This window comes from Strix uralensis, chromosome 2 (assembly GCF_047716275.1).
Source record: "Strix uralensis isolate ZFMK-TIS-50842 chromosome 2, bStrUra1, whole genome shotgun sequence".
Lineage (NCBI taxonomy): Eukaryota > Metazoa > Chordata > Aves > Strigiformes > Strigidae > Strix > Strix uralensis.
The window spans coordinates 130,496,973-130,509,375 of NC_133973.1; the positions used below are offsets into that span (position 1 = coordinate 130,496,973).

Consider the following 12,403-nt stretch of genomic DNA (forward strand, 5'->3'; position numbering starts at 1 on the left):
ATAGAAACATTTAGGTTGGAAAAGATCCTTCAGATCGAGTCCAACCATTAACCTAACACTGCCAAGCCCACCACTAAACCATGTCCCTACACACCACATCTACACGTCTTTTAAATACCTCCAGGGATGGTGACTCAACCACTGCCCTGGGCAGCCTGTTCCAGTGTTTGACAATCCTTCCAGTGAAGAAATTTTTCCTAATATCCAATCTAAACCTCCCCTGGCACAACCTGAGACCATTTCCTCTTGTCCTGTCACTTGTTACTTGGGAAAAGATACTGACCCCCACCTCACTACAGCCTCCTTTCAGGTAGTTGTAGAGAGCAACAAGGTCTCCCCTCAGCCTCCTTTTCTCCAGGATAAACAACCCCAGTTCCCTCAGCTGTTCCTCATCAGACTTGTGCTCTGGACCCATCACCAGCCTCGCTGCCCTTCTCGGGACACGCTACAGCACCTTAATGTCTTTCTTGTAGTGAGGGGCCCAAAACTGAACACAGTATTTGAGGTGTGGCCTCACCAGGGTCAAGTACAGTGGGACGATCACCTCCCTGGTCCTGCTGGCCACACTATTTCTGACACAAGCCAGGATGCTGTTGGCCTTCTTAGCCACCTGGGTATATTGCTGGCTCATTCAGCCGGCTGTTGACCAACAACCCCAGGTCCTTTTCTACCAGGCAGCTTTCCAGTCACTCTTCCCCAAGACTGTAGAGTTGCATGGGGTTGTTGTGACCCAAGTGCAGGACCCAGCACTGAGCTTTGTTGAACCTCATACAATTGGCCTTGGCCCATCGATCCAGCCTGTCCAGATCCCTCTGCAGAGCCTTCCTACCCTCAGCAGATCAACACACCCACCCAACTTGGTGTCATCTGCAAACTTACTGAGGGTGCACTCGATCCCCTCGTCCAGATCATTGATAAAGATATTAAACAGAACTGGCCCTAATACTGAGCCCTGGGGAACACCACTTGTGACCTGCTGCCAACTGGATTGAACTCCGTTCACCAGCACTCTTTGGGCTCAGCCATCCAACCAGTTTTTACCCAGCAAAGAGTACACCCATCCAAGTCACGAGCAGACAGTTTCTCCAGGAGAATGCTGTGGGAAATGGTGTCAAAGGCTTTACTAAAGTCCAGGTAAGCAACATCCACAGCCTCTCCCTCATCCACTAACCCTGATCACCTGGTTGTCCTGTACATGTCATGTGATGGCACTTAAGATGATCTGCTCCATAACCTTCCCTGGCACCAAGGTCAGACTGACAGGCCTGTAGTTCCTCGGATCCTCCTTCCAGCCCTTCTTGTAGATCATCCAGAACACAGATACCAAGCAAAAGTTTTATCTCTCACACAAACTATTCTCTGACACCTTACTGATACTAGCAGAAAAAGAAAAACAAATTATACCCTAGAAGCAACATAGTCCCGACCATAATCTAAACCAGTCTGTTCCTACTTGCCCCCTTCCCACATGCCTTCAGAAGCAGGCAAGGAACAAGCTGCAGAGTGGATGTGTTGTTTTGATGAGCCCAGCTGCCGTATTCTTTGTTACACATATGGCATTTTCCCCCTTTCTCAGAGGACAATTTGTAAAACCTGCGGATCTCCTGGGGCTGTCGCACAAATACATAGGAAACTGTAGCCAAGAGCAGATGGTCACAACCTGAACATTGATTCCTAACACCTTGTTTCTGGAAGCAGCTGCCCTGCTCCTCAGAAGAGAGACTGTATATAACTATATTGTACGTGCTTAGTAAATGGGATGGGAAGAGCAGAATGCCCTGGACATCAGGGATCTGTATTTTTGTTATGTACTTGATAGGAAAGATTGGGTCTTAGTGAGCTACAGGATAAACAGCTTTAGTTGAAAGAAATTAGTCTCAACATATCCCCACATATTTGCTTGCACAAATTGAGGTGGACAGCTCAGATGGGGGGGATTAGAAGACCAAGATGCTGCTGCTGTACATCATTTTCAGTCAATATGAAGAGCTGAAACTCAACAATTAGCTAGATAATGCAGACACAACCTAAACCTCCTGGGAAAGATGCTTCTCTTTTGCATCTTGCCCTCCCCACTATAATCATACTTGCTTCACACTTACATTTGTCATCAGTACATCAATTACATCTACTGCAATATATTGACAATTAATTGACTTGACAATTCTCATCAGCTCTAGCCCAAAAAAACCTCACCAAGTTACAATTTAGAAAGGATTGAGCACATACCTGATAGTACCAACCCAACTGGCCCAGATTCTTTGTTGCAGTCTCAGACATGTCTAAGCATGAGGCTTCTCCTGAATAATTGTAGTATAAATTTACTGCCTGGAAAACATTCTGCAGCAACAATTTGTCAGAGAGACTGGGATCCTTCAAGAACTTGCAGACTTCCTGCAACAAAGAGAGAAGGAGGAATCTAAATCTACCAGAAATAAAAATTAATACATGATACCTAATGGGATATCAATTTCTTTTCAAAGTACAGAACACTTCCAGAAAGTGTCTTTCTATGCAATGATATACCCTGAGCATTATCATAAAAAACAGTATTCCATTTGCATAGTGCATGCTACTATGAAGGACCTGAAACTTTAAATTTCCTGATTAAGCCTTTAAAAACAGAGCAACATTAATATTTCATTCACCAAGCCTTCCAACCCATTTCCCATTCTTTAAAATAGATACTACTTAATAAAGAGCATTTAGCTCCTCTGTAATGAAAGATAACACATGCAAGTATGTAACAAAGAAGCTCCAGGTATAGATTTGTGTTCCCTGTAGTTTGCTCTAGTATAAATGGAAACATCCACGTAAGGCAAGCTCTAATATTTTTAAAGTCCTTTTATACAGCAGCATTGCAAAATTTTTACTTCTTCATGTTCAGAAGATATGAGGTGGTAGAACAAGGCACTGTTTCGCCAGTGAAAAATTAAGAGCAATCTCAGGCAGAGTTTAATTCAGAATCTTAACTGAGGACACAAATAGCAGAAAAAACAGAACAAAAAGAACAGAAAACACAAAAGCTACTGCCCCAGAAAGTTTTTTCATCTTAAAACAGTCTCTTTGGCAAGGCTTTCTCCTTACCCCTGCTCCCATAGAGTTGGGACTAATAAAAGAACATTGAAGGGCAAAAGCTGCGAATCTGAGCTCCCAGCCCATTGGGAGAATCCAAAGTTACTCTCTGCAGGGAGCAAAGGAGGCACAGCAACTCCAGTGCTGTTCAAGTACAGGGGCACAGCCACATGGAGATAACTGTGCATCTTCCAAGGAGTGCACTTCCTATCCTTCCCTCTCCTGTATAATCTTTTTCCCTTCATTTTCATTGTGCAACCTAGGAAACCAATCCCTCTCTTGTTCCCTACAGACAACATCAGAGCACAGCCTCCACATTTTGCGATTCCAAGTAGGTTTTATGCTTTGGCTAGCTCAGCCATCAGTTTGTAACTCAGCATAGATGTTTGGAAAGCTCACTAATTCATGCAAATATACACTGCAGACAGATAACAAAGCAGAAATAATTTTCAAGGTGTTCATACTGCCCTTTGCAGACAGTCACACAGGACAGATGAATGTCCCTCCCCTCCTCCATCAGGCAGCTCTACACAATGGAAAATTTTATTTTATATTTAACTACTGCTTCGTAGCCAAAAATACCAATACCTTATCTGCCTCACCTGTCAGGCACAGTAACACAAAGCCATGCAGGGAAATTCAACCAGGGTCTTAAAAAACAAAAAAAAAAACAGTCCAAGAAAACAGAAATCTTGAAGAAAGCACTGCAGATAAACAGAACTGCCCAAGTGAAGGTTTTCAAGTGTGAAAAGTGGTTCTGCTTTGAGAAGTGGCCCTGCAAGGAATACATTTGTGGGGATCCACATTTACTCTCACTTAGTTCCCCCAAATCAAAAAGTACATAGGCTCAAAACTTTCTCTTTGATTGCAAGCTCCGACAGATAAGCTCCCATCAGAAGTTCTAATTGCATGTGCTTTCTGGGCAGCATTTCTGCTCCTCAAGAACTCTGTAGGACAGCTGTTTTTCAGTCATCCCTGCCACTTTTCTTCTGGCTCTTGATGCAACTTATTAGCCCTGCAAATGGCAGTTAGTTAAACCAGCTGATGCACATGAAGATACTACCCTGACTCTTTTCAGCCATTGTGCTGGGTTTGTGTGGCAGGGTTTGTGTTGGCAGGGGAGGGGGCTACAGTGGTGGTCCCCTGTGAGAAGCTTCTCAAAAGCTCCCCCAGCTCTAAGCCAGACCTGCCTCTGGCCAAGTCTGAGCCAATTAGTGACGGTGGCTGTGCCTCTGTGATAACATATTTAAGAAGGGGAACCTGAGATGGTGTTGGGACTTATGAGAAGCAGTTACGAGAAGGACACCTGTGGGAACACCGAGATCAGTGGAAGCAAGGAGGAGGGAGGAAGGAGGGGAGGTGTGCCGGGGAACAGAGCCCCCCTGTATCCCGTGGTGAGACGACAGGGCTGCCCCCCCCACCATCCATGGAGGTCACCGGAGGAGCAGAGATTCGCCTGTGGCCTGTGGAGGACCCCTGGGACTCTGTGGGAAGAAGCAGCCCCCACTGTTGCAGTTTGGCACTGGGAGGACTGCAACACATGGGGGTGACCCACACTGGAGCATCTCGAGAAGAATGCATCCTGTAGGGAGGACTCATGACAGAGTTTGTGGAGAACTGTCTCTTATGAGAGGGACGTCAAGTGGAGCAGGGGGAAGAATGCAGAGATCACTTCCCCCCTGCCTTGGAGGAAGAAGCAGAAGACTGACTGCACCCCCTGCCCCTGCGCTGCTGGGGGCAGAGGTACAGACATCAGGAACAAAACTGAGCCCAGGAAGAAGGCAGGGGTGGGGGCAGGTGTTTTTAAGATATGGTAACGCTTCTCACTGTCCCATTCTGTCTGTTAAGTGTTTTTTCAGTTAGTGTTTTGAATTAAAGTGATGTCCTTTTTCTTCCCCTAATAAGTCTGTCTTTTGATCATAAATGGGTGAGCAACCCCTCCCAAAATCTTGATTGCCAAGCCTTTTGCTTCATTTTTGCCTTTCCCAGTGTGGTGCTCAGTTGTCCTCTGGGCTCAAACCATGACAAGCCATGTTGGTTATACAGAGCCAAAAATAAAGGAAAAGGTGCAGGCTATGAGACAAGGAGAGAATTTGTTAAACCAAATGGTCAATTCTATAAAACACTGATTCTCAGTTACCTGTATAGGCCAAGCTGGCAGAGGCTGCAGGAAGTCAGCTTTATAGGGATAGTTCACCATAGCCAAGTTTACCCATGTTTCACTCAGCCAATTTTTCAATATAGCAGCATCCTGAAGATTTTTTAATGGGCTGCACAAATGAAAAGTGTTGGAAAGCCACTGTAAACCTGCATCTTTAATAAAAAAAATAAATGTATTGTACCATTAACACATAGGACACTTGTGCTGCTGCTAAAAAAATATTTTCACTTAGCGTAAATAATTTGGTGAAATTATTCCACATAGATACAAGCATAGAGATCAAAGTTTAGTCAGCACCTCTAAGTGAAGGGAAATACAAACTGTATACTTCAGTGTATGGGTGTGTCACAGCTAAAATAACATTAAAAAAACAAAGACAGATCTACAACACATTTGGCATTTTTCTTGATAGGAAGCAACATCAGGGCACACTTCTTCCAATGAAAGAAAATCTTCAAACCAGCTAGCTCACAGTGCAAGGACTATTAATAGATAGATCTCTTGGGACTTTCCTTTCATTATTTTATCTGGTCTAGAACTTATTCAATTCAGCTTCCTTGATTTTAATTAGCTAACTCATCATACCAGGCTTTCTCTTTAGGACACTGAACTGAAGTAGCAAGATTTTATTTTTTTTAAATTGAATTCCTTTGCTGTACAGTTACCTCATCTGATACAGAATTATAGAATCATTTAGATTGGAAAAGACCCCTCAGATCACCGAGTCCAACCATTAACCTAACACTGTCAAGCCCACCACTAAACCATGTCCAGAATTTTAAATACCTCCAGGGATGGTGACTCAACCACTGCCCTGGGCAGCCTGTTCCAGTGCTTGACAACCCTTTCAGTGAATAAATTTTTCCTAATATCTAATCTAAACTACCTCTGGCACAACTTGAGGCCACTTCCTCTCATCCTATCACTTATTACTTGGGAAAAGAGACCAACGCCCACATTGCTGCAACCTCCTTTCATGTAATTGTAGGATCAGAGAACCATTTCAGTTGGAAAAGACCTTTCAGATCGTTGAGTCCAACAGAGTCCCTAGCACTGAATCCATAAGGATTGCAGTGATTTTTCTGTATCTGACTGCCTCAGTTGGTATCTAAAATGTTGGGTTTTTTTTCAGAGCAACAACTGTCTGGCCTACTTTGTTAAAAAGCAATACAAGCCTTGAGGCTCTGATCTGGAGTCAGGCCCTGTCTGACCTTAGGGATGTTTGGACCTGGATTCTGAATCACACCAGGCCTAAATGAAGCTTATGATTCAACAAAACAGACATTTAAAGAATAATGCTGAGCTCATTTGGCAGTTTTCAGTATTAAGAGTATAGTTTCAAAAAACCAATACCTATATACAGGTAAAAGCCATAACACAAGCTTGCTGATTTTATGAAGTCATAACACAATCCCAAGCATTATGACCCTTTGAAAAAGTATTGGTGAGGTCTCACCTGTTGAGGAAAGGCGGTTAATGGCATTCCAGGAATTCCGGATGCTTTCTGAGCAGCCTGTCCCACTCTTTTTGAAATCATTGGTCACTATGCTGAAATAAGCGCCACAGGGAACCAGATCACCAAACTGCCAGATTGGGGCAGAGGCTGCCAGAGCTCTGCAAAGGGACATAAAAAGATCCTGAACCCCTGCAAAGTGAACTTCTGTCCTCTGGTCAATACCCTCCCCCACAGCCACTATCTACACAGCATTATAATTCAGCTTGGACACTGAGCCCTAGGCAAACTAACCATAATGTTGCAAAACTTCTCCATAGGTCTGCATGCAATGGCTGTTGAAGGTTATAAGTCTTGGACACTAGCACAAAGATATCAATAAATACATAAAGTAGAAATACAGACTTGCTTATTTTATTATTTTTCATTCTCATCTAGCAACTAGGTCTTCCTCACTAGGCACTGTGCAAACTCAAGAGAGCCCCTGCCCACAAAAATCTAGTCTCTAGGAGACAAAGATAGGGAAGTTACTATTCTTGTTTCTGAGAAGGGAGCTAAGGTATTGAGGACATTAAAGACCTGCCTCAAGTCACCAGGAAGTCTGCGCCTAATTTTTTTAGGGTCACCAAAGTCAGTGTTCATAATAACTGTTTTTACAAGTGTAACAGTTCTGAAAATATACAACCTGCTGACCTACAGTTGTCAATTAGGCAAACAGTGCCTCTTCCCGAATTCAAGGTAACTTAATTCCTCCTCCCAATAGTGAAAAATTCAAGCCAGTATGAATTATGGTACTTCTCCTAGTGCTGTAATATTTATAGCACGGAAGTAACAAATGCCTGCTCTGTGTTTGAGCAGGATGAACACACTCACCCAACTACCACATGGGGGTACTTCATCCTAAACCAGGCTGCAAGCATTCCTCCGTAAGATCCTCCTATAGCTATGACAGGACTGTAACGGGCTCCTGCAATGGTCGTCTTTAAGTACTCAATTAGTACTGCAAAGTCTGCCAGAGCTTGTTCTGACGTCAGGTAATTCAGATGCTTGGAATCCTGAGACAAAGAAAGCAGGTTATATACAACATGGGAGTGACTTCCAGCAGCAGTCTTTCTATCCCCACAGCAGCTGTAGAGTTCTAAATCCATGCCTGATAACAAATGAAATGTTCTTTGCAGGTGTCCCTTGATGTGCTAGAACATCTCAGATTAAATTTTTTTAATCCTAGAATTGATAGTTACAAAAATAGGACAGTTGTGTGCTTCTAGAACATTTAAATCTTACTCAGGCTAACAGTCATTGCACTGGCAAGAATTACAGTAGGCAGAATTATGTTTGTACAGAACACATTTAAGAAAGACAGAAGACGACACTTACGCTGAAAGACTCATTCCCAAAGGGCAAAGATTCTCCATAATATCTATGTTCAGCAAATACTAACATGGCATTAAGTTCTTCAGCCACATCCCACATAAAACCCTGGTGGGATGAAAACAGACATTTAAATAACTAGAATCAATTATTTTCAAAGTCTCTACTTTCAGTCTAGTGTATTCCAACTCTTATTCTTTGATTAGAAAGATATCACTATCAAAATACAACTAGAAAGACAAGAGTGCAATTTGGTTTTAAATATCGCTGAAGTAAGAAAACACACAAAACAGACATCCACCCAGAGACAGGGACACGTACAAAGAAAGTATGTATATTTTAATGCTGAAAAATATTAAGCAGTGTGGTTTTGTGAGTATACACAGGCAATCCTGCCAGAACTCCTATGGCACAAGCTTAATCCACAGGAAATAACTACAGGAGAAAAGCATGCATTTGAGTTAGGACTACATTACAGAAATTTGTCTGGCAATGAGCAATAATCTAGAGCATTGCAATACACTTATATTCAACTAATAAATAACTACAACTTGTTATTACTTGTTGACAGCAGCCTGTTACCACCAGTTATGGAAACAGGCAGACAGAGATCGCCTGCTGACAGAACAAAGTGTGTAAGCAGTCCTTGGTTGCTTTGAGCTCAGCACATGCCACCTCCTGTTGTGTTACTGGACTTTGTATTGAAGTGTCTGAAAAATACCCACACACTCCATTCTGCATTTGTATCAGTCAGGGAAGTAAAAACTTCCACAGGATTGTCAGAGAACAAGAATCATCTATCTTTGATTTCCAGCCCCCTTCATTTCACTTCACACTTTTCTTATAGAAAAAAAACAAAAACAAAAACAAAAACAACATCAAATTTTCCCATTTTACTTGGGGAATCTAAAGTACTAGGATAGGTATAATTTGGTCCAAAATTTTGCATTCTTAGCTTGAGGCACCTTATAGTGTTTCCTCTAGAAATTTTCTTCACTACTCCAGGAAATTAATACAAGTGCATCCCTTTGATTTCTGCAGGCTTCAAATAGGACCCCAAACCCCCAAAACTTTTTCTGTGCCTTTGTTCAGCCTCCTCTTCCTCCTATAACAATCATAACAACCATTACAAACTTCTCTTTAAACGATATTCTGACACTGTCTCCTTGTTCTTACTTATTTTTTCAGTATGCCACTATTGGTAAGAAGGACTGTAATTCAATAATTTATTTTCTACATACTGTATTGTTGCAGAACCATGTGATGTCTCCTTCATTGCCTGTATAAAACAGTATTGGTCCATTGTCTTTCTTCCAATGCTGATCTGCTACTAGATACCGCTGCTGGAACATAAGATTTTCATCAAATCCAAAATGATCAATCTGTAAGAACAAGAAACGTGTTCAGAAAGCTCAAATTGATCCTGGAGTCCACTGTAAGTGCTGACAGTCACTTTGCAGATGAAAAATTAAAAAAAAGAAAAAAGTTTTACTAAGATAAAAAATATGACATTGAATTAATTTATATTCCTAATACATCAAAATTCTGCTTTATGAAGAAAACCAGCCAAAATTATAGGTGTATACACTGAAGAAGAAATGTTATTTTCAGCCATAAAAAAAAATCCATGCACTTTTTAGAGTATCATACTTAACATGAGATATTCTAAATATATTTAGGAGATCAGACAAATCTGCTGAGGGGTCAACAAAGTATCTGATGTAATAAAACTGTACAACAAGTAAAAAGAGTCATTGTCCTGCAATGTTTTGAGTCTTAGGAAAATTCCTTACTAGCCTTATTTATTAAATAAAAAACCCCCAAACCAACCAAACAACCAAAAACCCCCAACTCTTCCTTCTCTCCCCTTTTTGGCATAAGATTGAAACTGAAACAGATTCTTGTTAGAAAGTGGGTTTTTTTATTTTAATTCTTAGAAAATAGTAATTCTCTGTAGTTCTTGTGCTATTGACAGATTTTTCAGATAGTTTTGAGGAGCGCTGCTTCTCTCCTTGCAATTTTCACTAGTCCCCATACCCTTCCCAATTCTTTCCGCTGCCCTACAAATATTGCAAGATGAGAGCAAGCCTATGTATACCACTTAACCCCACAGTGTTATTAGCTTTATTCCCTCATTAGAAATTCAATTTCAATTCCTAAGGTCAGTTTTTCAGCTTTTATTCACACTGCTTTGTATGCAGTATTCCCCTTGACCCTTCCCCAAGCATTCATCCATACTGGAAAGTTGATCAATTGCTTTTACAAGGTAACTCCCCGTGTGGGCATAATCTTTTTCTGGAATACCCATGCAGCTTTTACTATAAAAAAAACAACAAAAACAAAACAAAACAAAAAACTACTCCAGAAAAGCTACACTGTTTAATTACCATGTCTTCACAAATCATGACTACTTTTATTCATCAGTTGAAGATGACCTTTAGTTTCCCAATTTTGACTTCCCTCAGCACAAAGCATCATTTTGTCCTTTCACAGTTCCTTGCTGGTGGTAACAGCCTGACATCTGCTGGCTTGAACATCTCTGCTCGCTCATCTGCCTTTACACCAACAACTCTGCCAAATCTCTCAGATGCTCCAGGAACCAACCTTTCACATTTCCTGTTTTGAGAACATCTGCAAGTTCATGTTAAGAAGCAGCAAATCACACACAAACCCAAGCACTCACTGCTAACATAGTGACCTAACTGCTAGGCAGATTCCTCAGGCAGCTCAGGAAAGCCTAACTCTTGACCTGCAGGTTCCAGCTACTCCACACCATGTACTTACATTTGCTTTGGGCCAAAGAGAGCGCAAGAACTTAATATATACAATCTGCTGCAAACTGTCTTCTCCAAGTTCTCTCAAAGCTTACTCACTCTTGGACTGAAGTGAGAGCACCGTTGTGTTGCAGCTCACTGCTAGCAGAACAGCAGGAGCAGTTGAAGGCCGTGCACAGTCTTGACAGATAAAGAGACAAGGTCTTCGCCTTGAATAAGTTAACTTCAGTGACTGCTTTCAGACCCCAATAAAACTAATTTATGTATGTTCTACTGTTTTGCTCAGTGGGACCATTTACTACCTAGTCATAAGTATGTGGTGATGGTATCATACACATATTTAAGATATTCTTTCACTGAATTCAAGTGCCGACAATATATGCTGGGCTTATTTTATACTGACAAGACATCTGCTCCTTTTTCATTTACAGAGTTATTATTAATTTTAGTTTCACTTTCTATATCAAGCATAATCATGAGTGATTAGATGTAGGGATTAGATGCAGAAAGGCAGAACAAGGTCAGCACAGCAACTGAAAAAGTCTTTGGTCATAAGACCTTGGGACAATTAAAGAAAAGGATTAAGTAAGTCACATCCAATAAAAAAAAAAATCACAGTATAGTTTAACAAGCTCGAACACTATGAGAAAGTATAACTAATACATCTTTTGTTCCAGGTCTGTTTGTAAAGGGGAGAAGTTATGTTTTTTCATTTAACTTTTCTGGTTAGGCTGCTAGCCAGAAATAGGAAAAAATAGGCTCATGTGTCCTGTCTGCCTTTTATGGAATCATCTAAAATTAAATGTTTAGCTTTAAAACTTGATTCTGCATCCTTCCTGCCTAAAGCCAGAGCACCAACTACAAGACTACACCACAGGAAGTATTCAACTTTCCCAAACTACAAAGATATGTACCAAAATCTTCTCAGTGCAGGCAGCTTCATATGCAACAGACCCAAAACATACTGGGGGGGGGGGGGGGGGCACAATCAAAATAGTTTAATGGATAAGCGTCCTTTTGGCACCAGGCTGAGGTTATGCAATGGGGTATTGTGCAGAACAAGTTCTAAAGCCCATCTTACTACTCCTATTCCACAGCAGCTGGAAAATTAGGATAGTAATAATCCAGTTAGGATAGTAATAATCCACTATGAATATATTTTCCCAAATGATGGCTAATTTTCTTTAGAGATTATTTACTACGATTTCCTTGTGATGTGATCTGTCAGTCTACTTCCACAAAACAAACCCCAAAATCTCAATGCTCCAGTGAGTCTGCCTCAATACCAAGAGGGAGAAAAGTACAGGAATTTCAGTTTCCTTTTGCCAGCTTTAGTAACCACATTGATCAAAGTGTCATGATTCTCCATCTTGATGCTGTAGACCACTCACTGTCATCAGTCACATTCTTCTTTCCCATTCCTCCCTCAATCTGTAAAATTCTGATAGCCTCACAGCAGCTAAACTGCCTCTGTTCATCATATTCATAACATATCAAACCATGGGCATGTGTAAGATCCCAGGCAGCACAGATACAAGTCCAGACTTCGCCAGAAAAAAAAGTCACAAG

The 12,403-nt window shown here is 41.4% G+C and overlaps 1 protein-coding gene across 2 annotated transcripts in view; it reads right to left on the minus strand.

Moving 5' to 3' along the window:
* Window positions 1-12,403, minus strand: part of PRCP (prolylcarboxypeptidase) — a 33,774-nt gene that overhangs the window by 7,870 nt on the left and 13,501 nt on the right. The window contains exons 2-7 of one of the 2 annotated variants that reach the window (XM_074860314.1): window positions 9,302-9,442; window positions 8,067-8,168; window positions 7,563-7,744; window positions 6,693-6,850; window positions 5,216-5,388; window positions 2,230-2,394 (exon numbers count right to left, since the gene is read on the minus strand). In XM_074860314.1, coding sequence (XP_074716415.1) covers window positions 2,230-2,394; window positions 5,216-5,388; window positions 6,693-6,850; window positions 7,563-7,744; window positions 8,067-8,168; window positions 9,302-9,442 — 921 coding nt within the window. The remainder of the gene's footprint in view (window positions 1-2,229; window positions 2,395-5,215; window positions 5,389-6,692; window positions 6,851-7,562; window positions 7,745-8,066; window positions 8,169-9,301; window positions 9,443-12,403) is intronic. The other variant, XM_074860315.1, reaches the window with a different exon arrangement.